Source organism: Vitis riparia, chromosome 2 (assembly GCF_004353265.1).
Source record: "Vitis riparia cultivar Riparia Gloire de Montpellier isolate 1030 chromosome 2, EGFV_Vit.rip_1.0, whole genome shotgun sequence".
Taxonomy (NCBI): domain Eukaryota; kingdom Viridiplantae; phylum Streptophyta; class Magnoliopsida; order Vitales; family Vitaceae; genus Vitis; species Vitis riparia.
In genome coordinates, this window is record NC_048432.1 from 16,919,417 (window position 1) to 16,945,071 (window position 25,655).

At 36.5% G+C, this 25,655-nt stretch overlaps 3 protein-coding genes across 4 annotated transcripts; all 3 read left to right on the forward strand.

Annotated features, from left to right (window-relative positions):
* Positions 1–878: 878 nt before the first annotated feature.
* On the forward strand, positions 879–6,355 carry LOC117905718 (UDP-N-acetylmuramoyl-L-alanyl-D-glutamate--2,6-diaminopimelate ligase MurE homolog, chloroplastic). The gene is made up of 6 exons (XM_034818601.1): positions 879–2,884; positions 3,484–3,600; positions 3,988–4,163; positions 4,701–4,846; positions 5,436–5,686; positions 6,033–6,355. The coding sequence occupies exons 1-5, from the start codon at positions 1,018–1,020 to the stop codon at positions 5,452–5,454; spliced, it is 2,325 nt and encodes a 774-aa protein (XP_034674492.1). The 5' UTR covers positions 879–1,017; the 3' UTR covers positions 5,455–5,686; positions 6,033–6,355.
* Positions 6,356–6,995: 640 nt separating this feature from the next.
* On the forward strand, positions 6,996–10,963 carry LOC117926925. Of its 2 annotated transcripts, none has more exons than XM_034846259.1 (2): positions 6,996–8,154; positions 8,784–10,963. In XM_034846259.1, the coding sequence occupies exon 2, from the start codon at positions 9,046–9,048 to the stop codon at positions 10,636–10,638; it is 1,593 nt and encodes a 530-aa protein (XP_034702150.1). In that variant the 5' UTR covers positions 6,996–8,154; positions 8,784–9,045; the 3' UTR covers positions 10,639–10,963. The 2 variants fall into 2 exon arrangements, with proteins under 2 accessions (XP_034702150.1, XP_034702141.1); XM_034846250.1 differs by having other exon boundaries at positions 6,996–8,102.
* Positions 10,964–13,560: 2,597 nt separating this feature from the next.
* On the forward strand, positions 13,561–23,582 carry LOC117926915 (signal peptide peptidase-like 2). Its single transcript, XM_034846239.1, has 14 exons — positions 13,561–13,948; positions 14,883–15,041; positions 15,167–15,278; positions 16,146–16,265; positions 16,475–16,626; positions 16,757–16,939; positions 17,205–17,239; positions 19,405–19,561; positions 20,373–20,426; positions 21,842–21,934; positions 22,046–22,188; positions 22,728–22,798; positions 22,987–23,070; positions 23,168–23,582. Exons 1-14 carry the CDS (start codon positions 13,802–13,804, stop codon positions 23,302–23,304), a joined length of 1,647 nt encoding a protein of 548 aa, XP_034702130.1. The 5' UTR covers positions 13,561–13,801; the 3' UTR covers positions 23,305–23,582.
* The last annotated feature ends 2,073 nt before the right edge of the window (positions 23,583–25,655 follow it).

Genomic DNA, 25,655 nt, shown 5'->3' on the forward strand with positions numbered 1-25,655 from the left:
ATGTTTATTTTATACATTTCTTTAAACATTTTTTTACTTATTTTTCTTTCTCAATATAAAGAATTTAAAATTTCATAAAACTTTTAGTAAATTTAACAATATATATTTTTTTTAATTTCTATAACGAAATTAAACATAAAAAAACTATTTTATTCAATCATTATAATTTTATTTCAATAATTATATTTGATATTTTATTTATATCGTTTAACGTCGTTGTATAATTATATTTTTTTTTAAAAAATCATTAAACAATAAGTAAAAATAAAAAAAAATTATTTTGAAACATTATATTTTTTATTCTTAAAAAAAAAAATATTATCAATTTTTTTTTTTTACCAGAGCTAATATTTCGTTTTCATTTTTCCCTTTGCATTGAATCAATTTCATCTTACAATACACTACATCCTTCCCTAAAAATCAAAGATGGAAAAGGTTACTGTATTGATTGGAATCTAGTACAAGAAGGAAGAGTGAGGAAGGGCAAGCAAATGTGCAGGATCTAATGATTGGATGTTCTGAATGTGGATGAGTCATCGTGTCTAGGGTTGGCATTCCATTGATGGCAGTTTGAGGTTTCAGTGACAGCCTTTCCTTGCTTCGTGCACACATTAGTGGCAGACACCACCTACACACCACCCACCCCACAGCCTAGCACTATCATTTCCCTGACCATCATGCCTCCTCCATCTACCTTTGGATATATGGGCTTCAAATTTAATCATTCGTCCTTCGCACTTGGGCCTGAAGAAGGCCTAGTCCAATAGTTATTTAGGGCTGGGCTGGGGTACTGGGCCTGAGCTTGGATTGTGGAGAGTCTGGACATTGAGGTTGAGCTTATCAGCCTCAAGTCTCAATTATTTTTTGTTTTGGGTAAAGTTTTCAAGACTAGTATTGAATTCATGTTATCCAAACTGTTTTCTGCATTCAGTGTCACCGGCGGCACTGCACTGTTGCTTATACCACCTTCCGCCCCAGCTAAACCCTAAACCCTTTCGTTCGCTTGAACACGCTTCAATGGCTCTCACCTTCTTCTCCCTCACTACACCCTTTATGTATCCGCACTCTCTTTGTTTAAAACCCTCTATTTCGCAATTCAAACCGCTTCATGGTTTCTTTCCTATCCACCGCCGACTACGATTCCCGGCGGTAGTCGTTTCCGCAGGAAATTTTGACCCAAATCCTGCGGACGACGACCCACCCGAAGCCCCCGAAGATTCCGCGCATGGGCTGTTTAAGTTCCAGCAGATTCAGCGTCAAGCCGCTAGAGCACGAAAACGCGAAGAAGAGCAGTTCAAGAAGGACCAGTCCACCTTCCTCAACGCCATTGCGGATGTTGAAGACGCACCTGATAACGTTGATTCAATCGATGCCGAGGGTGCTGGGGACGATTTGTTTGGGGAGATTGATAAGGCCATTGCAATGAAACGGAAAGAATTCGTGAAGCAAGGGCTTTTGAAGCCTAACCCCAAGAAAGAGAGCGTGGTTCCCAAGGAGATCGCTGAGGGGATTGAAGAATTGGAGCCTGATGAGGTTGTTGACTTGGAGGAAATTAACGAGCTTCGAGGGCTCACTGTTATTTCAGAGGATTTGGATGATGAAGACTCGGAGAAGCTCGATGACGAGGAGAGTGATTCAGGTAATGTTAATAGTGGGTCGTCTTCACATTCGTCGTTTGATGTCGATTTCGATAGTTTTGGGGAATCTGGAGTGAGAATTGTGGAACCCAAGTTTAGAATGAGCTTAGCTGAGCTATTGGATGAGAGTAAAGTTGTACCCGTGTCGGTTTATGGTGATTTGGAGGTAGAGATTACAGGAATTCAACATGATTCGAGAGTGGTAAGTTCGGGGGATTTGTTTGTGTGTTGTGTTGGGAGGAAAACTGATGGCCATTTGTATTTGAGTGAGGCTGATAAGAGAGGGGCTGTTGCGGTGGTGGCAAGTAAAGAAATAGATATAGAGGAGACATTGGGGTGTAAAGCTCTGGTCATTGTGGAAGATACCAGTTTGGTTCTTCCTGCATTGGCTGCAGCCTTTTATGGACACCCATCGAAAAATATGGCTGTGATTGGTATAGTTGGGACAAATGGGAAGACGACCACGGCGTATTTGATAAGGGCCATGTATGAAGCCATGGGATTGAGAACCGGGATGTTGAGCACTGTAGCATATTATGTGCATGGAAAAAATAAGTTGGAAGCGCCATACACCACCCCGGATGCTGTTTTGATTCAGAAGTTGATGGCAAAGATGCTACATAATGGTACTGAAGCTGTTGTGATGGAAGCTTCATCCCATGGGCTAGCACTAGGGAGGTGCAATGAAGTCGATTTTGATATTGCAGTTTTCACTAATTTGACTAGGGATCATATGGATTTTCATGAGTCAGAGGAGGATTATAGGAATGCCAAGGCCAAACTATTTTCCAGAATGGTGGACCCTGATCGGCACAGGAAAATTGTTAACATCGATGACCCAAACGCACCTTTCTTTATAGCACAAGGGAACCCAGATGTACCCGTTGTGACCTTTGCAATGGAGAATAAGGACGCAGATGTTCATCCATTGAAGTTTGAACTCTCCCTGTTTGAGACCCAGGTTTTGGTCCAGACACCCAAGGGAATATTGGAGATTTCATCAGGATTGCTGGGGAGGCATAATATTTACAACATTCTGGCAGCTGTTGCAGTTGGGATTGCTGTTGGGGCGCCTTTGGAGGACATTGTTAGAGGTATTGAAGAGATAGATGCAGTTCCTGGTAGATGTGAGTTAATAGATGAGGAACAGGCATTTGGGGTGATTGTGGATTATGCGCATACTCCTGATGCCCTATCTAGATTACTGGACTCAGTCAGGGAGCTTGGAGCAAGGCGGATTATTACAGGTATTTTGTCATATTTTCTCTAGTGTTTATTCTCTTTTTCTTTCTATACAATAATAAAGCTTCCACTATAACTAAGTTTTTGTATCTATCTCAAGGTTCTATAGTTGTTCAACTTTTGCAGTTGTGGCCTACTGCTGATAGGAAGTGAATATCTCTAGGTTGAGTATTATTTGATTGTGTTCTAAATCTGCTGGGTGCAATGTTCGCTTTGCATTTATTGGCAGAAAAATGTCACCACTTTTGACTTTTTCCTCCATTTTTGTTCTTTAATGATTGAATCTGTGCCCCGTCTCATTCCACCATCATCGTTAAACCTGGTTAAAATTGAATTGCTTTAAGTTTAATTGAAATTGGAATTTCAAAATGCTGTTGAAAGTCAAAACCTTTCATTTTGAATATATTGCCTTATCAGCACCCTTTGTCCTTGATTTCAATATCTGTTTTGGGTGTTTACCTCTCTGGCTAATTAGTTTTTATCGCAGAAAGTGATATTTTTAATAAAGTTATTTACTGTAACTAGAATGCAGTTGCCTTGGCATTATTTAAGGTTCCTAGAGAATGAAATCATTGTCTGACCAATTTTCATGTTTTCTGTGAAGTTTTTGGTTGTGCTGGTGAGAGTGATAGAGGGAAGCGGCCCATAATGACGAAGATTGCAACGGATAAAAGTGATGTGGTTATTCTGACCTCCGACAATCCAAAGAATGAAGATCCATGTATGTATAGCATAAAGAAAGTATATAATGACCAAAGTGAACTACAGTCTGTTATGATGAGCCGTCTACTGTTCTGTCCTTTTCAAAATCCGTGACACAGCAAGTTTTCTCATGGGAAACTGTCACATAAAAAAATTGCCCCTGGCTTTTGGATACCATTGGTTAAATTGACAGCTTTACTTGTGTGGGAATTGTAAATCTCCCCTTTCATTTACATATCTTTTCAACAGTCTATGTATGATTCTCCCTGCCCGCTTGCCCCCCTCCCTCTCAGTGTGTATGTACACAGTACACACACTGGAAGTAAAGTGATAAGATAGTGCTGTAAGTTAGTAGCAACCATCTGGAAGCCTAATTTTAACACCTGGATGTTTTCATCTTCTTCAGTGGACATCTTGGATGATATGTTGGCTGGCGTGGGATGGACAATGCACGATTACTTGAAATATGGGGCAAATGATTACTACCCGCCTCTTCCAAATGGTCATAGGCTTTTCTTGCATGATATTAGACGGGTAGCTGTTCGTGCAGCTGTTGCCATGGGCGAGGAAGGTGATATTGTTGTAAGTTTTTGAAGTCACACTCTGCTTCTTTCCTCTGTTCAAGATTTGCACACAGACATTGAATTGGGTAGGGAAAAGTCACACTATTCAACTAATAGGGCTTTTAAAAGCCAAAAAGAAATGAGTTGGTTGGTTTCAAACGACAACAACAACCACAACCACAACCATCACCAAATCACCTAAACTCTAAAATCATAAGGAAATATGGGAGTGATGTTATTCTCTTTTTTTGAGTTTCTGAAACCATAATTTATTTTAGTGTTAAGAAAAAAAAAGAAAGACTTTAAATGTTTCGAGAGCCAGAATAAACCTAATTCAAGTGTGATAAGAAAGAATATGGAACCAATTATTTCAGGTAGCTTTCAATTCAATCTTGAAAGTTTATGGGATCAATGAATAAGAAAGTTCAGTTTTCTTCCTCTCCATCCATCTCATGGATCAGTTCTACTTGACGTCTTGCCCTGGCCATGCTCTCTTCATTTCTTAGCCATTTCCTGCTCAACTTTGTTTTCTGATTTTCCTGTAATTGTGCTACAGGTGGTTGCTGGAAAAGGTCATGAGACATATCAGATAGAAGGTGACAAAAAGGAGTTCTTTGATGATCGGGAGGAATGCCGTGAAGCATTGCAGTATGTTGATGAGCTTCATCAAGCTGGAATAGACACTAGTGAATTTCCATGGCGGTAAGTTATTTTAGCTACTATTGCTGTTACATACTGAAATTTCCTTTATTTATGATACCGGTATCTCAGTCGGAGCCACTTTCTCCTCATAAGCAACCTAAGTGTATTTGTTAAATTCCTTTCCAGTATGTGCACACACATAACTGAAGTAAATGCAATTGAATGAATTGGTAAATTGAAAAAATTGATATTAACTAAATGTTTCAGTTTAATACCCTTTTCTCATGGTTCAATGCACATCATACTGGACAGTACTTTCAGTGGTGTTGGTGTGCCCATGATGGTCGTGTTAAGTAGCCTTTGACATTCCCAAAGATTGAAATAACTATCAAACAGCCTTAAAGGCCTCACTTAAACATTTAAATGCCTTCCATGAAACGTGTTCTTTGTTGTTTACTGTCAGGATGAGATATTTTTATATTCCTCATGTACTACATTTGCTGAGGAAGAGAAACAAAATAAAAGATGAAATATGAATGTTTCTCTTGATTTCTGTTTAGTGCAGGTGACTGACAAGTCACTGAGGCAGTGAAGTGTTTTGTACTGATCATGTTTGGATATTTGTGTTGCTCTTCCCATGCTTCTGCAGGTTACCTGAGAGTCACTAAAACAGTGTCAAAAGCAACATCGAGAGTTTTGAAGCTAACATAAGAGGGAATAGTAGTTTCACTTGTGCAAGTTGAGTAGAGGCGCCCTTCCATTCCATTGAAAAAGAAAAAGAAAATTCTGAATCAGAGAAGAACCATGTGGATTTCTGTTGATATGATGAACGTGATGCTACCCTACATTTGAAGGCAATTGACAGAGGGTTGTTGTTTGGTCAGATGTATGATTCATGAGGTAATCACAAGATTCTCATTAACTTTTATAGCAGACAACCTGATTTTTCTAGATTCACTAGTAGAGCACCATCACTGTTCTCCGATGACAATAGTCATCATATAGCTCATTCATGCTTGGTCAACAAAAATGATGGCAATGAAAAAACAATTTCTACCAAAATTACACCACTTTTGGCATAGCTTGTGCTGACTGCTCAGTTCAAATGGAAATGCAAGCAATACTAATTTGGTCAAAATAGGGTTCATGCATTGCTTTCACGTAATCATTCTTTACTTCAATATATATACATAATTACTTCTCCTGGTTGGGACGTGAAACTTTCCTCCGAATTTTTCCCCTCCAGGTTGCTGGGCCGCCTTTGAGCTGTTTAAGACTGTCATAGTTTGAAGCACCCATGGCAATTTGGCCCCATAAAAAGGTAACTGAAGATGCAATTTTGTAAGCAGGTATACGTAGCTCTGATCCTGGTCACCAATTTGGAAGTCTGAATGATTCCACTTGGTTGAGCAATTGGTTTTTTTTTTTTTTATGCTTATTGGGAGTTCATCTCCAGATATCAAGATGGTGTAGTGCATGTTATCTGTATTCTGATGTTGTTAAAGCTGATACTTAGTGGACAAACTCCAAATCTTGAAGGCTTCATGAGTATCTGATCTTGGCTCCTATTAAGTATTAGTCTTGGTAGATAGTCCTTCCAAAACAGTCATAAATGAAGATGGGCATCAAGTCCATCATTTTGGTAAGGCTATGTTTGGTTCCGATAATGATTTTCTCATATTTGGTTTCACAGTGGAAAATAAGAAAGAAATTAAATATAATTCAAATTAATTAGAAATGTATACTTTTTAAAGTTATTTAATTTTTACATTGAAAAGGAAAATAGGTGAAGTGAATTTGAAATAACATATAAAAATGATTTATTGATTTAAATTTTTTTTTTCTTCATTTTTTTAGTTTATTTTCTTTCTCTTACACTTTCCTTCAAACTTCTCAATTCAAACATAGCCTAATGGGTTGAAGGACAAGTTATTATATTGCAGCATACAGTCATTGGAAAGAGGATAGCAACGATACCTGTAAAATTATTCAATCTGCAACATTAAACATTCCCTACATGTGATGGGGACAACATGTCTTTCTTTTCCATATTCTATATATCACATCCCACATCGCTTGTGGAGAAGTCTGACTCAAACATTCAAATGGATGAAGATGGATTTCACTCCACCGGTATTATTTTGGTGTAAGAGTAAGAATGTGCCATATATACACATGCATAAGAGCAACAGCTAATATTAGAATTTCAATTTAATGCCTCATTTGAAATTTTTTCATAAAAACTTGCCATGCTAATTTCTTTTTTCTCTTTTCAGATGTGGGACAAATTCATTTTTTTTTTTTTCAGTCAAACTTGCCATAAAGTCTTTTCTTTTCCCATGACTGACATCAAATCACCCATTAATGCACTTTAATACATACTCATCATCTTAATCAATTAAATCAACATTTTTGCATCAATTTCCAAAGTGCCTTCCATTTCCAAAAAGAACAAAATCAGAAGGAAGAATCTTTTGTGGCCAGGCTGCCATTTTTGTGGGAGTTGTTGCTTTCTTCCCCTTTATTTCACTTGGCAATTGTGGTGATTTATACCCCCCACTGTCACAAAAAGATGACACTTCTTTTTTTGGGTTGTCACTAACTATCAAATCATATATGTTCTCTTCCCATAACCCAAAACATATTACCACACACATTGCCCATAAAACAAATTTCCCATTTATTCACCATTTTTCTTAGAATAGAACTCTCCCATTTTCCCATCATCTCAAACATGCAATGATCACAATGTGTAAATTAAATTAGTCCACTTAATTATGATTAAATTATATTAATAGAAGATTTAAGAAAAGCAAGAAAGGTAATCATCCAAACATGGCAGATGAAATGATATAAAGAGGGTAGGCAAGCTTGATAGTCCAAGAAAAAAAGGGTCTACATCTGGAAAAGGCAAAAGAGAAGATTGTTATAGGAAGGCAAGTTTTGTTTCCAAAGAATGAAAAAGAAACAGCTAAGTGAAGGTGTGAATGTGAGTGTAATATCCATAAAAAATCATTAAATGGGGGTGTGTGGTTTGTGGATATCTACCAGACCAACTCATTGACAAAAAAGAAAAAGAAAAAAAAAGGAAGTTATAATCCCCCATAACTATCTGCCACATCCACAACAACCCACTCACTAACTCACCATTTACGGCAATGCTGCACACACATAGAAACATCACGCTCACATCCAGAGGAGAATCCTTTGTTTCCTTTTTGGGAGAGGAAGCAAAGAAATAAATGTCGAGAGAAATGGGAGGAAAAAAATGGGGTTGGGCTTCATCCGCAGAGGATGCTCTTGTGCTGGGTGTATGGTGAGAAACTATCTATCCCAATGAGAAAAACCCAGGATATATGTTTTTGATGGTTTGTGTTTGATTTTTGTATTTATTTTTATTCATTGATTGATTGGCTGATGCCTTTTTGTTGGCTGTTGTGATCATATTTCTGGGTTTGTATTGATTTTTTCTGTTTTTAGTATGTCCTGTGAGTTTCTGTATTCTTATATATTCCCTTCTATTAGTTTTTTGATTCGGGAGTTTTTAGGGTTCATGATTTGGATAGTTTTCTTGATTGTTCTCATTGTGGGTATATTCAGAATTTGGGGTTTCTTGAATTGGAAGAGTATGTGTTGGGTTTACTGTGGACTAAATTGTATACTTGCTTTTACATCTGCCTTTATTTCTTTCTGTTGTTTTTTATTGATATATTGTGTCTACCTTTGAATGGTCATTCTGAATTCTCAGTTTGGTCGCAGAATTAAAATCCGAGGGAATCCATTTGTTTGATATTATTTGGCCTTCCCTGCCTATGGTTCATTCTATTGAATTTACACACTTGTTTTATTATCATTATCATCTTTTCGGGTCTGATTATGGTTTTTCAATGCTATTTTTTTTGGATATGAGGATATTATTATGGCGACCATTTGATTAGTCTTTCCTTTCAGACTTTCTGATCAATGTTTCACTTTTCTTTCTCATGATGTATCAAAGAAAGAGGATGATGGAGCGGTTAATCATGATGTCTCTTCACAAAATTTGATTTGTGAGGAGGGGTGCTGCTAGAATCACTGGTACAATCTTTCAAATGAGTTCAAGGTGCAGTTGCAGTGGAAATCCTTCTATCAAACTGAATTCATTCTCCAAACAAGCAGTTGAAACTTTGATGATAAGTGGGTCTAGTCATTTATGGTCGGACTCTCCTGGGGATTGAGCACATAGTTATATAGTTGTGATTATATCCCCAAGTACTAACATGAGTGAAGACCTGAAATTTCAGCAGAGGTGGGAGTTCAGGAGGAGAGACAGCGAAGTTGATTCTTCAAGTGATAATTCCAAATCGAGTTCCAGTGGTGAGCCAGTTCTCAAGAAGCACAAACTGGTTTCCTCTCTTATTTCGCCTGAAAATGATGAAACCAGTGGTACTCCTAGATCTCAAGCAGAAGGTAAGTCTGATCGTAGTTCAGGGGATCACTTCAAAATTGGGAAAGCTAACAAAATGCAGATTGGATCAAGCAAGAGGAATAATTTAGATAGTAAAGAGACGAAGAGGGATTCTTTCAAGAAAGTTAATAAAAAGAAGAGTAAGAGCAATGCATGTGATCCTGCAACATTGGATGATTTTAAAATCTTCATGGAGTCCTTATTAGAGGATCTTAAAGTTGCAAGAGAAAACTTGTTTGTTTGGATGAGGGAAGAAATGCATAAATTGATGCCTGATGGTACTAATTCTCGGTCATCAAGGAGAGGGGGTGGTTGTCGGCAGGAGAACGTCCAAGTGCAGCATCAGAACAACTTTGTTTTGGGCTTGGAAGCTCAAAATTGCAAGGGAGGATCTTTAGACAGGTTTGTAAAAAGGACAGCTAATTCTACTGCAAGGTCAGCAAAGAGAAAAAGCAGTAATGGGCAAGAGAACATCCTAGCACAACATCATGCTATCTTTGAATCAGGCATGAAAGCTCAGAATTGTAAAGTTGGATCTTTAGAGAAGTCTGTAAAAGGCAAAAAGAAGGTTGGTTCTGGTACGCATCCAACAAGGGGAGGACAGGGGAATGGCCAAGTGCAGCACCAGGACAACTTTGAAACAGGCTTGGAAGCTCAAAATTGCAATGATAGATCTCTGGAGATGTCTATAAAAAGCCACAGGACTGCTGGTTCCAGCATTCCATGTGAAGTCCCTAAAGATCAAGTTGACCAAGGTCAAGCTATTGGACCCTTGACATCAACTGAAAGGAACAAAGGAGAAATGTTGGATTTATCTGCTACAAGGCCAAACTTCTTGTCCAATCCCTCTGATCAAGTAGCTTCTTCGATGTATTTGACCTTACCTACTGTTCTACCTGAGCCCTGCTATGAAAACTACAGGCTTGATTCTTCCTTTTGCAATTATATTCAACCAGGAATTGCTGGGAACAAAATGGCCATGACTTCAGAAAGATCAAATCTAGTACCTAGTGCAAGCTTTCATCGTGGAAACTTTTTAGGCATCCAGCAAGAAGAGAAAATCGGAAGTTTTTCTCAAATGGGGTCCAGAAATGTCAGTGGTATAGACCAAAATAGCATTCCAACTGCAAGTTTCAGTGCTGGGTTTCCCATTCCACTTCATCAGGGTTTGAATGGATATTTTAACATTCCAAATCAAGTTGGTCTGGAGAATCTACCCCGAGAGAATAACATATTGGGTCTAAGGATGAATGGAGGAGCCATAAGATTCTCTGCTGGAAGTAATGCTTTTCCAGAACATTTTGTTGCCAATAATTTGCGCAGCCATTTGAATTACAAAGCTGATGGTGGACTTATGGCATTTCAAACCCCAGACATCAAAGACAGTCATCTATTCCAAAACTAGTGTAATGGGGATGAACAAGAGATAGGAATCAGAATTCTTAATCAGATGCTTTCAAATAGAGCTTCTAATGCCTTGTTTCTTTGTTCTTGAAAAGAAAAGAATGACTTAAAAAGCTCCAATTGAATAGCTGTTTCTTCTATATTTGTTTGAATTGGGAACAGAGGTTCTAGTTTCATTGTTTTTACTGTGATTCTGTTCTTATTAAAGAGTTAGCATTTGTTGATTGCTTAGCCACTTTTTCAGTTTAGAGGGAAATGGCAGAAGAAGGTAACTGTGGCATAATCTAAGTAATATTGATTGTTTGTGAAGTTCGTTTCTATCTACAGTTCATAGAATGAGTTTACATGTCAGAAGTTGTGGGTGAGAGAAGTGGAAATGGCCAATCTGCCATCCAGGTATCTCCCTTTTTCCATTATGGGGTATCTGCAGTTACATTACAATGGCCTACTTTTCTTTATTCAGGTATGTTCCTTCTTATCAGAGAATAACCTTTTCTTAAATAGGTTAGAGCAGTGTAATGATGCATTGAAATCCACTTGGGTTTGTTTCATATACTCCTTTACAAATTTTAGGGCTTGGAAAATCTCCAAGCCAATAAGTAGATGCTTAAAATCTCTAGGCCAATAAATTGATGCTTGGGCTGTTTTGGGCAGATGGTTTTGCAGAATCCTCCTTCGTTCTTTATTTGTGTATTGAATGTGAATGGAATTAGTATCTTTCTTCTTTTGTATTGTTAAATGTAATTGAAATCAGTTTTTCCATTGGAGTTTTAACTAGCAATAAGATAACAAGTGTGCAAGAAAGAAATTTTAATTCTTTTCCCTACATTAGATTAGTTAGAACTTGTATATGAGCCAGTAATAGGAATCTCTTCACTAGAGTGATTTTCTTTAATGAAATGATGTGTTCTTTCCATATTCTGTTAAATTGGCAATATAGGGATGTTTGAAAATTAATTTGGTTCGACAAGCATCTAGCTTGAAATCTTGGAAAATAAACTTTGTTTACTTCGTTTCCATGCTTGTGATAATGCCTGAGTTGTTAAGTCCATCTAAAGTAATCCGGAAAATGCCTAGGCAGCAGGGAAGCAAATAAGTGAGAACACAGAAGCTTCAACTCTTGAGTGGTTGCAAATTCAGCTAACATTCTGGGCAACATGGAAGTAAATGGGTAAGAAAGAGAACACAACAATCATTTGTAATTTCTGGTCTTGGACAAAGCTGTCTTTAGATGATGGGCATTTTTCTTTAATCAACTTTTTGATTAGTAGGGGTCTAGGTGAGGGCAGATGTTGTTTTTTGTCGCCCCTCTTTACTTTTGGTTTTGCCATGCCTTTAGGATGACTTTGGGACCCCCTTTTTCTCTCTCTATATATATGCACTTTTGTTTTTACCTATCAAAAAAAAGAAAGAGAACACAAGAAGCTTCAATAACAGAGGAGCTCGAAGAGAAAACAAAAATTTGAGTAATTCTGAAAAAGAAAGCTTTAGAGGCTAATAGCTTGATAATGCCTGAGAACCCTTTAACTCTTCTTGGAAGTCTTCGCTTATCATGAACTATTCAAGAGCTCCAAGTGTTTTTGCAGACTCCTAAAAATCTTGCAAGGTAAATTTCTACAAAACTTTGGAATATTCAAAGTACTTTCTATCTCCATATAGTTTCATAGGGCTTGCATCCTAATCTTGGAAAACTCCAAATAACTCTAAAAACTTCTAAAGATGTTCACAAAAGACCATCCAATGAAGGGCTTGAGCGGGTTTTCGAGTGTTCTGAGATGGTGTTTAGAATATCTCCCATCTATAAATATGGTCAATTTGATTCGGGTCTGTTAGGCTTGTGATTTCCTTTTGGTTTTTGTTCTATTCAGGCTGCCCAAGCCATTCTACTTGAGGAGTAATCCAAAGTGTTCTCACTGCGCACCTGTTGTTGAACATGCATCACTTTGTCTGTAATCCCCTCCACTGTGTTCTACTTTTGAACTGTCATCTGCATCTAGCCTCCTCAAAGGCTGAAGAGGCAGTTACAAGGATGGTATTTGTCCTTTTTTTTCTTCACAGGAATTGATTCAAGACCCACCACCAGATGGCTTCCACTGGCCACCCCATACTTTGAGACTGAGCATACGATAAGATGGGATTATTCTATCTAAAGAATGAAAAGAAAACAAAAGGGTGATTCTATGCCACTCATTTCAAACACCCACCTGTGACTCATTTTACCTTCATTTTTTTTTTTTTACAAATAGACAAAAGAAAAAACAGGGCATTGAACAGGGCTCTTGTGATGATTGAAATGACTGCCCCCAACACATAAAATATATATAAAATTTCCTCACACTGAGATAGTGGATGATTGGAATAATTTTTTAAATAGATAAAAAGCAAACAATTGTTAATAGTCCTATTAAGTGACATTGGTTCATGAAAAACTTATGCCTTCAAGTCATCCGATTGTGTTAAAATCTTAAGGTCCTTGAGGGCTTGGTATACTAAAAATCCAAGGGAGTGGTCACAATTCAAAGAACAAATTATTATATAAACCATGATATTGATAGGATTTGGTAACCATTTTGGAGGAGACAAGATCGAAGGAAATGGGCAAGTATACAAGGAGTTCAAAATCAAACACTATCATCTTAATCAAAATTTTAAAAGTATATATTTTCAAGGGAAGAGTCAATGTTTTCAAACAGTCAGCAGCAAAAAATATATATATTTGACAATCAAGATGCTTAAAAAATAAGTACTTTCTAGAATGTGTTGGAAATTAGTGGTTAACACTGAATGGCAGATATAGAACGTTAAAAGTAAAAAATGTGATAAGGAGAAAACAAATTTGTCTTTTCCCACCAATATTCCCAGAAAGAGGAGGAAAACCCCGAACCGGTCAGGGTGGAAAACGACGTCGTTTAGGAGTGTCACAGTGTGTCTGGTAAATGTCACCTCTGCAACATCGCTTCCCAACAAAGTAGATCCATTGTTTGCTTATTTTTCATCTCATTTTTATGCATTTTTTTTTTTTGGTTTTGAGCTCATACAAATCTCAGAGTGCACGGAACAGAAATCTTCTGTCTTTTTTGGTCTTTCTGTGTCTTTCTCTGTTATGCAGCGAAGGAAAGACCCATAAGGGCTCTTGATTCTCAGTGACGGAGGTAAATCTTTCCATGGATTTGCAGAGGCTTTGCTGCGTTATCCTTGCATTTGCTGTGGTTCTGTTCGTCTGTTTCTCTTCTTCCGTGACAGCTGGGGACATCGTGCACGATGACGACGCCGCCCCCAAGAAGCCTGGGTGTGAGAACGATTTTGTTTTGGTAAATCCAATTCTGATTTTCTCTTCGACCCAGTTGTTGCTTCTCTGGTTTCTTAAATGGGCGGCTTTGATTTCTTTCTAATTTTTATCTTTGTTCTTTTTTTCTTGTAATTTCAATTTTGCCTGTTTTGGTTGCTGAGAAAATGGTTGAAAAGGAAGGAAGATGAAGTTTGATTTTACGCTTTTTGTTCATTTTGACCTCTGAAAGAAATGGAAGATTTAACTCAAGTCAAGTCAACTCAGGAAATTGTTGAATTGGGCTCCGTTTTTGATCGAAGGGAGCATTTGGGTTCTACTGTTGATAGTTTTATTATGAATGAAAAGAATGGTCCTTGCAGGATATACTCAACTGCTTCCACATCACTTTTCTCCTCCCTTTTATTCCTTTGGTGTATCCTGGAGTTTCTATATTTTTCTGATAGTCGAAGTTTGAGTTGTTTTGATTTATAGATTCTGAACTCAAACTGGTTTATTTGGCTATTATGGATTTGGAGGGAACAATTGGGCTTCCAGTGATTTTTCTCCTGCATTTTGCATTTGATTTTATGTTTTTTCTGCCCTGTGGAAATTTGACAGAGTTTGGACTACTTTTTCCAGTATAATTGAGTTACCGGCCTGTTTATTTATCTGATTTAGTCTATCTTTTTGGTATGAAGATCAGTGTGGTATGAGCATACTTTTTAGCGAGCAAAGACTAAGAATGATAGAGTTAGGTCCACTTTCTTCATCATGATTGAGCTACCTATCATTTGGAATGACATCTTTCAATGTTTGGTGAAATATGCCTTTTAGCTTGGTTTAAGCCACTACTTTGTATCCAGTCTAATTGGGTTTACTTATGAGTATTCTGTCAAGTGGGCAACTGTATTTTATCCGTTTCTATGGTGGTTTCTGTGAATATGATTTATCTGTTGATCTGCTGTTGCTTTTGTTAGGTAAAAGTTCAAACTTGGGTTGATGGTGTAGAAGATGCTGAATTTGTTGGTGTTGGGGCTAGATTTGGTCCTAAAATTGTGTCAAAGGAGAAAAATGCAAATCAATCTCACCTTACTCTTTCAGATCCCCCTGATTGTTGCACTGCACCGAGGAAACAGGTTTTTCTTTTTTACACTGCCCATATGCTCTAGATATCCATGCATAACTGTCTTCACATTTCTCATATTGGAAATTGTACTATATTCCGATGATGTCAGTGAATTTATTATTTTGGTTCTCTTAGCTTGCTAGAGATGTCATTATGGTGCACCGAGGCAACTGTAGATTCACAACTAAGGCAAATGTTGCAGAAGCTGCTGGTGCTTCAGCTGTCCTCATTATAAACAACCAGAAAGGTAATTACATTGTTTTATATTTGACGCATGTACAATTAACAAGGTTGACTGAGAAAAAGAAGCTTCTAAAGCTAAGATAGTATTGCTTAAAATTTATTAGAGTCCATGGTGAGGGATCAATCTGCAACCGTTTTGGAGATTCTTTTGGTGTTAAATCCTGAATTAGGCAGGTTCCACCTTCTCAGGAGAGGTTAAATCATTTTGGAGATTGGAAGAGAAGGATCTTGCAAAATCATTGTGCAGTTTGCTAGAAATCTTGTTCCTAGTGATGTAAAACAGTGAATCCATGGAATAAGCTGCTAAAAGCCTCTGATGTTGTCCTTAAACACATCCTAAGTGATCACAGTATCAGAAGTCTAGATGTGGTTACATCTACGTGTACAAAGGCTATAGATATATGTATAGTATATAAGTGTATTATCTGTTTGGTCTTATATTAGATGTGGGTAATTTAGTCTAGGTCCTAGCTGGCATGGATGAAACTCCAAACCCAGCCTTTTTAAAGTTTATTGTAGAGTGAGCTACTTCATGTCATTTACTAATCCAAAGGCACGTTTTAAATCAGTGGCACAACAGTCATCTAAAATAATGCTAGATTAATCAATACATGAAGACCATTAGTTATCTAACCATAAAAAGATGCCCCTTCCACTACTAGTTATCTAACTTTGCTGATTTTCTTAATTTTTAATATTTATTTTTTTACATTCTGTTTGAATCTTGTGTATCATCAGGCTTTATGCTAGTATTCAATTATTTCATTTATGATCAGTTCAAAATTTACGTAGTGTTTCAAATAGTGGACTTTGAAACAATAGGAAGAAAATGAATGGAAAAATTCACTACTTGTCCTTTTCCCCCCTGCAGAACTTTACAAGATGGTTTGTGAGCCTGATGAAACTGATCTTGATATAAAAATACCTGCTGTCATGCTTCCACAAGAAGCTGGTGCAAGCTTGGAAAAAATGTTGAGGAGTAGCTCATCAGGTGAGTTTTTTGATATTCTACATGGTTGCCAAGCAAAAGATAAAAAATTTTCTTTGGATTTCATGTTTGGTATAACCACTTTCTTGCTTCAGAAGTTCTTTCTTATTTCTGGCACTTTGAATGGTGATGCCTCCAGCATTTTGAATGGCATACTTTTTTTCTCCTGCTGTTGCACAAGTGCCCCTCTAAACGTTCTATACTTTCTTCAGTGTCTGTGCGGCTATACTCTCCACGAAGACCATTAGTTGACATAGCCGAAGTTTTCCTATGGCTGATGGCAGTTGGTACTATCTTGTGTGCATCTTATTGGTCTGCATGGAGTGCCAGAGAGGCAGCTATTGAACAGGACAAGCTACTAAAGGATGCTTCATCTGTTGCCAATCCTAGCTAATTAGGTTTTCTCCAGTAATTTTTTTCTCTCTTAGGGTAGGGTCTCATGTGCTGCAGCTTATGAATGGTCCCTAATATATGAAGTAAACTTGTTCTTATAGGATGCTTCAGATGAGCTTACAAATTCCAAAGATGGTGGTGCTAGTGGTGTGGTAGACATCAACACAACATCAGCTGTCTTGTTTGTTGTTATTGCTTCATGCTTTTTGGTTATGCTTTACAAACTTATGTCCTACTGGTTCGTTGAGCTTTTGGTGGTTCTATTTTGCATAGGTGGTGTCGAGGTATGAGTTCTTCCTTTCTACATCCTATTAATTGTTATGTGTGAGTTCATGCATAAACATGCACATATGCACATGCTATATCCAATCACATATTAATGCATACAGTGCACAACTATATTGGTATTTGTGCACCAACTCGTTAAGAATAATGCAAATTGTAGCTGTAATGTTTAAAATTTCAACATATTGGCTGTGAGTAGTTTGTCTTTGTTGCATTTTCCTTTTTCGGAATTAACCCTAACTTTGTCATTTCATCTATTTTCAGGGCTTGCAAACTTGTCTGGTTGCTTTGTTGTCGAGGTACAATTGCCATTTGTTGCTTGAGATATGCCTTTGACATGCTATGAAGTTTTGCATTACAACTCTTAAAAACCTATCCAAACGAAAAAAGATACACTTGCTCCTCCTCCTTGCTTGATGATGCTTTTTTGTTTTTTTTGATAGGCAAATAGAAATAATGTATTAAAGAGCACCTAGAAAAAAGGGGGTGCAATCTCCATACACCAGGAGGATACAGAGAGATAGTTGTGCAAAAAAGACAAAACAACCAAAAGAGAAGGAACCTATACAGCCCATACGATATCAAAGTCAGCCCTTTATGAAATCTGTTGAACAACCAATTTTCTTAAAAGTTTAAGCTTGTAGGATTTGGGTTCACAATATATATCGTGCTCTTCAACACCCTTCCTCACGTGTAGCCTCCATTTTAGGCTTACATGTGGGCTCAATAAATTGTGGAAATAAACATGTAGTAATGAGGTTCAAACACTTGACCTTCCATGAAATGAGGGTCTGATAACATGTTGAACAACCAAGTTTCCTAAAAGTTTAAACTTCTAGGATTTAGATCCATAATGTATATCATGCTCTCCAACAAAATCTACTAGGGAAAGGTTTGCACAAAAAAAAAAAGTCGTCAGGAAAAAAATCTAAGGCTTGGTCCGAATGCTCCTCTTCCTCAAAAATTTTGCAGTTTGACTCCTTCCAAGTACTCCAAAACAAACAAAGAGGGATCAGCTTCCAAAATCTCCTATGCCCTTTTGCATGCTAGTCCTGTTCCAGCTTAGAAGGGTTTTTCTGGTTGACTTCAAGAAAATCTACTGCACACCAAATAAAGGTAGAATAAGGTCTCAAATCTTTTGTACTTTGGTGCAATGGATTAGAATATGACTAGTTGACTCCTCCTTTAACTGCACAGGCAGCAGCTGTTGACCAATGTCCATCCCCTATTCATCCACTGATCAATTGTCAGGATCTTCTCCCAAGCAGCTTCCCACATGAAGAAATAGATCCTTAAAGGGACCCTAGAATTCCAAATCCGATTCTCTGGAAATTAATCAGAAGTAAAACTTAAGTTAAGAAAATTAGACCACTCCACTTCTTAAAGGGGCCCTAGAATTCCAAATCCGATTGTCTGGAAATTTATCAGAAGTAAAACTTAAGTAAAGAAAATAAGACCACCCTACTCCTCACTGCCTTCTAAACCAATCTGTCCTCCCTGGATCCCTGAACAGCTAGTATAAATACAATCCAGAAAACTTTCCATTTCCCCCACCTCCCAATCATGACAATCCCTCCTAAAACAAGGGTTCTGACATCCTCTCCCATCCTCCACCACCCTAAGCTTCTCTACCTGTGCTTGATGATGCTTTACTACTAGATTGGTATGAACTTGATGTGTCAACAATTATGATGACTTTTTGCTGTGGATTTGTTCTTTATATGGAAAAGAATATTTGTATCATCTTCTACATATTTTCAAAAGAGTATATTCGTGAGCTTTTGAAGTACTTGTCATTACTTCAAATTTTGACTATTAAGCTGCAATAAAAATATATGTAGCTTAATCAGTTGAATGCGTTTATTGAAAACTTTGATTTTTAGTTTGGTCCTGTCTATAAAACTGCAAAATTTAGCACATATGCTACTTGAATCAAGTGATGAGGAAAAATATGCAGGAAAAGGTTAAAAGAACTTATCCTGTTTCTCTTGTTACTATCTTCAATTGTTTTCCTCATGTCAAGCTTCTGTTCCTCCTACATGCCAGAAACCCATGAATCTTCCTTCTAGCACTAATTCAGGCTGTGTTTAGGCTTTGGGTGTGCTACTTCCTTGTTTAGCAATAATGACTTTTATATCTAATGTAAGCACCATTCTATCATGATAATATGCCTTGAATATCTTATACACAATATCATGTATTGTTTGTTCTCACTGATGAGGTGATAATAAATTAATAATTGCTTTAGTACATATTCAAAGGATGATTTCTCATGGGATTTTTTAACAAGAAGAGGCTGGAAGCAGATTGATTGAACATTCATCTGATGAACAAGAAATGGCTTGCTTGCTCTTTCTAATAATTTTCTTTAACAAAGAATGTCCCATCAGTTTACTGCTTTCATATGGTTGAGAAATTTTATTTTTGTATTCTGAAACCAGCAACTAAGTGACATGTTTTTCAGGTGGTTCAAACATGCTGGAGAAGCATTCATTAAAGTACCTTTCTTTGGAGCTGTCTCATACCTTACTTTGGCTGTTTCTCCATTCTGCATAACATTTGCTGTTGTTTGGGCAGTCTATCGCGATGTCTCCTTTGCCTGGATAGGTCAAGACATACTTGTAAGTATAAGTTTCTCTACTGTATCTATAACAATGTTCATATTTTTCCATAAGTTGCTAATTTTCCAGTTATCACAAAATTATTGAAACCTTTCTTCCTGGCATGCTTTATTCAAACCTCCCCCCCAATCCCTATTTGATGATTGTAATTTGATTTTTGTTAACAACATGCAGTCATAATTTCCCTTAAAAATTTTCCTGATCAGATGCCACAAATAAAATGGTGAACCAGTTCTTTACAGCACAAGTCCTTTCTGCAAATAAAATTTTGGGTCCAATGGACTGTATTTCCCATCTGATAACTTTAACTCTGTCTCACTTTATGATATCAAGTGGCTCCTCTGTCTGTCTGTCTGTCTCTCTCTCTCTCTCTCTCTCTCTCTCAATAAATGTTAGATATTGAGGATGAGCGTGGTAGCCCCACTCATTATGTTTCACCTCCTGGTTTTTCATTGCTCTAACTTAAATTTCTAAGGTGGATATTGGAGAGCAATAATTCATTCTTCATTCTCATGATTCCAATCTTTGTTTTCCAGTGGTACACACTATTTCATTGAACATAAAAGAGCTCACATAGTTGACAACATGTGCCTTGCTTGTCAAAGTTCTCTTCTAAATCCTCTTTCTGAATACTGATGTAGCTATTTCATATGTTCACAGTACCATAGTAATGAATAGGAACTTTTAACTGGACGTTAAGAATGAGGAAAAGGCTTATTTTGGGCTTTATTAATCTATTTTCTGGAGAAGATTATGGAGGTAATTAGATGGGTGGACTTCAACAACTGATCTCTTTTTCCTCTTCAATCAGGGAATTGCACTAATTATCACAGTTCTTCAGATCGTACATATACCTAATCTCAAGGTAATGATTCAAACTCATTTAGATTTATTGGTTGGAAATGACTAATTGTGGGCGTGCATGAACCATTTTCAGATTCTTTAAATTTTCAGTGCTTGGTAAAAGTACTTGTTCGTAATTATGGCCATGACACAAAGCAGGTAATGTGGACTTGAAGAATTTGAAAATCCAGAGAGATATAATTGTTGCAAAAGAAAATTTAGGTAATTATGGTAAGCAATATGCTAGCTTGTGTAATCATATCTTGAATATTAATATTTGATTCTTGAGCTGTTCAGGCTCTATCAAATTGTTCTTTGAAAGTGTTTATAATTAGATTTTTACACTACAGAAATTCTTTTCCCTTTTTTTCCCCTTTACATGTAACTTGGACATAATCTATGGTAATTTGGACATAGTTCTTTACAAAGACACGGATTGTTAAGATGTACCAAGTAAGAAGCTTTTCCAAACAGAAAGTTTGTTATTGTGAGAAAGAAGTTTGTAGTTTGAAAATACCATTACTGTTTAAGTGAAAATAATATTCATATAGAAAAAGGTGTATCTGAAATGTTGACAGTATCATTCTAAAAATATTTAAAATTTTATGTTACTTTATGCATTTGTCTTAATGTTTCTCTATGTTGCCGATATAGCTGTTACTATTGAGTAACCGAACTGCTCTTAGTGAATCTCCAGGATTTTTTGTTATCCACCTCAGTCAAGATCATTCACTAGCCTAAACAAGCTGAGTTTGAGCTTGAGTTCCAAGCATGGCTACTGCAGAAGCCAGTTCGTAGGACATTGACACTTCACCTTACATCAAAAAGACTTTGATCCACCTCAGTCAAGCTCATTCACTAGCCTAAACAAGCTGAGTTTGAGCTTGAGTTTCAAGCATGGCTACTGCAGAAACCAGTTCATAGAACGCTGACACCTCACCTTACACCAAAAAGACTTTTATCTCAAACCAGTTCATAGAATGTTGACACTTCACCTTACACCAAAAAGACTTTTATATTGGGTCCCCAATCCTTAGTTTGGGGATTCCAACAAAGGGCCAGCCAGACAGTCCAGTATTCAAGTTGGCTTAGCAACCTTGCTAAGTTCAAATTCTTAAGTTTATGCTGTGATGTGGTTTTATTTGGTTTTGGAGATCTCATGATTTTTTTTGTTTGATTTTTTTTTTTCCTTTAGTCATGAAAGATTCCCAAACATTTTTCTCCTTATTTAGGGAGAGGTGATTGCATTGACACTTTTTGGCTTCTTAGTTTGTCAGATAATGCTCATAATTGAAACGTATTTGTTACTGGTTGTTGATCAGTTTTACTTGGTATCACAAGTTACAGATGAAATGGTTCAAGATCAATATTACAATGATATCCCTGGCTAGCAAATGATTGTTCTTCTGACAGCAGTTTGAGTGTTTTGTGAATCAGGTGGGTACAGTTCTTCTTAGTTGTGCCTTTTTGTACGACATCTTTTGGGTGTTCGTTTCTAAAAAGCTGTTCCATGAAAGTGTGATGATTGTGGTAAGTACTGCTTTTTTCACCCATATGCTAGACCATGGTTATTGTGGTTCAAATAATGTGCAGACTTTCAAATACTAAAAAGCATTATAAATTGATCATGTTTTTATATAGGTAGCTCGTGGTGATAGAAGTGGACAGGATGGTATTCCTATGCTACTGAAGATCCCCCGCATGTTTGATCCATGGGGTGGTTACAGCATCATTGGCTTTGGTGACATCCTATTACCAGGACTGCTAATAGCATTTTCACTTAGGTCTAAGCTCTGCAGCCTTTTCTCATTGCAAGAATTTTGCTCCTATTTGTGCTTTTACTTGCAGGACATCAACTTCAATAACATCCTAGGCAGCTTCTTTAGTCAACAGATTCTTGTTGCAAATTTGGCAGATCTTTTAAAATTTGTTGTGTGTTTTTATTTGTAAAGAGATGTTAATCTACATAAACACTAATTTGTCAAACTATAAAAAATCGGTTAATCTCAAAACACATCCAGATAATTCGATCAGAAAACCCAACAACCTCTTGGTGCATTTTCAGAAATTTTTTTGTCCTCTCTTTTCATGCATTTTCCTTATTATATCTAAATGCTCCAGTGCTCCATTTAAATTTCTGAGAAATGGAGAGGAGAGTACAACTTTAACTAGTTGTAAATCCCAATTTTTGGTTTTTCTCCACTGGCAATCAATTGAATAGTTGTAAGTTAGAAATGTTTGAGGAAGCAGTGAGAGCAATTTTCTCATAATTTTCCAGAATGAGAGCTCTGAATTTAATCAATAATGTGGGTTCTCCTTGCAGGTATGATTGGCTGGCAAAGAAGAATATCCAAACTGGATACTTTTTGTGGGCAATGTTTGCTTATGGTTTAGGTAAAGTAGCAATAATTGAATCAACCTTTTTCTGGTTAATAATATACTAAGTATATGATTCATTAACAAAGGATAGAAGATTAGCAGCTGGAAATGACAATATTTCCCTTAGTTTTATCACTGGACCCTTTATTTAGCTGGATTTTATTCTTTTGTAATGCCACATTTAACGTATTTTGAACTGGCAGGTCTTCTCATCACATATGTGGCACTGAACTTGATGGATGGGCATGGCCAACCGGCACTCCTCTACATCGTGCCATTCACACTGGGTAATTCTCTGTCACAGGCAGCAAATGCAATCCCATTGAACTGCAAAACCGATTATATCTTGCAATTAGCTGATCATGAATTCACACACTGATGCAGGAACCTTTTTGACACTGGGGAGGAAGAGAGGCGATCTCAAGAACCTATGGACAAGAGGAGTGCCAGAAAGACCCTGCCCCCATGTCCAACATGAACACAGTCAAGAATTCTCCCAAGAATTTAATGAGGAGAAGTAATGCCCCCATTTTCGTCCTATATCGAAAGTTATCAGGTCTGGTAAAGAACCCAGCTGCTGAAAGCTAAGTAGAGGGCATCTCTATGTGATTTGGGATTTGTTTCCACTTGAAATACCCTAGGAATGATCTTTAAGTAAAGAACAATGTGTATTAGACAGTAATGGGCATTCCATGATCTGGTTTTGGATACCATGGTTTTTCTTTGGGGAACTGCAACTGCCTTTTCTGGCTTCATGAATCATAATAATGTAAGCATGTACCACTTTTCTTGAGCTCAAGGCCACCCTGCAGGTGAAATTTCACATGGGCTTTGGGACACTCCATTCCACAAAAGCTGATATCTTTGAACTGAAACACAACTATTAAAATGTATAAACAAAACTTTTGTGCTGTTTGGTTCAAGAAAGAAAAAAAAATGCTGAGAGTAAAAATATATGAAAGAAAATTAATATAATTAAAATTGATTATAAATTTATGTATTTTTAAATTATTTAGTCTTTATATAAAAAAGCAGTATATAAAAATAATTTAGTAATTTAAATTTATTTTTAATTTATTTTTTCTTGTTTTTTTATCTAATCAAGCATAGGTTTAAATGTGACACTCAAAGAAAAACATTTTTTTTTATTTAATTAAAATTTTGGGTTTTAATTTTTTTTAACAAAAAAATATTTTAAATATAAATTTAATCATACATAATTATTTATGTTTTTACTTCTTTTGCTATTAAAAGTATAAATTAAAAATTATCCCATAAATTTTTTTAAGGCCCTAATTTCTCGTTGCTATTATCCAAAGGGCTTTGGAAAAATAAAATGGGTTGTTTTTTTGAAAATTCTATTCTCATTTTAAAAATGAGAATTTTCAAAAATACCTAATGTTGAGACAAAATAATATTTTAGAATAAAATTTAAAAACATGGGGAATATTATTAAAATTAAATATTATATCCATCTAAAATTCAGTACCCACATGATTGAGCCGCCAACAGATTAGAAAACCAGCCATTTCATAATATTCCCAAGAGAAGATGCCCTGATCCCTTATCTTGAACGCAAAATACCCAAAAATAATAATAATAATAATAATAATAATAATAATCACACATTTTTCACCTTTAGTAGCACTTGGAGATTGCTACCCTTCACGAGTCAAACGAATCCTCTGGGTTACTACCACGTGTCCTCCAGCCCAAATTTTGGAAAATCGTGTGGCTGCTTCTCGATGAATCCTCAAATGGGTCGGTGTGTCCAGCCACCAGATAGGTGCCACGCGGACAGAGACTGATGTGAGAGGTTGAAAAACAAAAAAATTTGATTTGGAATTTTGTCATTTTCCACGTAAGAAATGGTTGGCATGGGGCCCATTAGGAGTGCGGAGGTGGGGCCATGGGCTGCATGTGAGACCAGTGGGGCATCCCATGAGTATGAGTTGTCCACCATGATAGGCTTCCCTACTTTTTATTTAGAAAAAGTGAGAAGATTGCAATGAAGATTTGGCCCACCATTTAGGGGTTGGGCAAAGACTAAAAAATTGGGAAAATGAAGGGCATGTGGTCCTCCTTTTATTCTTGTTCATCATGCTGCCTTCATGGAAATTGGGGCCTAATTTTTAATATTATTGGGTTAGGGTCTTGGACAGCCTATTGTTCATTAATCATGTTGTATAAGTTAGGATCATATGCCATTATCTACTTTATTTAAATAAATGGGTTCGTTTTTCTCTTTTCTTTTTTCTTTTTTCAATAGGTTTAATATAAAATATTTATTTATTATATTTTCTTGAAGGAGTCGATAAAGATGGAAAATATTACATTATGGATTCGATATGATGTCAAATTCATGACTTTGATAGTTAGAACTGTATAGTAGAAATCGAAATCATTTGATAAAAGTATAAATGCTTGATGTCAAAATTATACGTATAAAAGTCAGAAAAAGTAGGTAATAAGAATTAAGGTATAAAATAATAAGATGTCTTGGTCAATGATATTATTAAGTAACGACATCTCATTAAACACATAAAAGTTTTACTGTTGATAACTAATTTTTCGATACTGCAATGAAATATAATCCTTTGATACTATGATAAACCTTTAAAGATTGTACTTGAAATATGTGACTTTAATGTTTCCGATGATAATAGTATTGCCTTTTTGTTAAAAAATAATTTTAAACACTTTTAGATGAAATGTTAACTTTTAACTTAAAAGGTGGATTAAGTTTTATGAAGTACAAATAAGTCAATAAATGAATCATTTTTATTAAATTTTTCTTTCATGTTTCTTAACTCTTTTTGTTTGGGATTTCAACTATTCACTTTAAGAAGTTGGAGTTTAAGTTGTAGTTTTT

What these genes read in the sequence shown, in the direction of transcription:
- LOC117905718 (XM_034818601.1), top strand. Translation starts at nt 1,018, where the DNA reads ATGGCTCTCACCTTCTTCTCCCTCACTACACCCTTTATGTATCCGCAC. An exon ending in TCCAAAGAATGAAGATCCAT is followed by an intron (nt 3,601 to 3,987) that starts GTATGTATAGCA and finishes CATCTTCTTCAG; the next exon opens with TGGACATCTTGGATGATATG. An exon ending in GCGAGGAAGGTGATATTGTT is followed by an intron (nt 4,164 to 4,700) that starts GTAAGTTTTTGA and finishes ATTGTGCTACAG; the next exon opens with GTGGTTGCTGGAAAAGGTCA.
- LOC117926915 (XM_034846239.1), top strand. Translation starts at nt 13,802, where the DNA reads ATGGATTTGCAGAGGCTTTGCTGCGTTATCCTTGCATTTGCTGTGGTT. An exon ending in GTGAGAACGATTTTGTTTTG is followed by an intron (nt 13,949 to 14,882) that starts GTAAATCCAATT and finishes TGCTTTTGTTAG; the next exon opens with GTAAAAGTTCAAACTTGGGT. An exon ending in TTTGCATAGGTGGTGTCGAG is followed by an intron (nt 16,940 to 17,204) that starts GTATGAGTTCTT and finishes ATCTATTTTCAG; the next exon opens with GGCTTGCAAACTTGTCTGGT.
- LOC117926925 (XM_034846259.1), top strand. Translation starts at nt 9,046, where the DNA reads ATGAGTGAAGACCTGAAATTTCAGCAGAGGTGGGAGTTCAGGAGGAGA.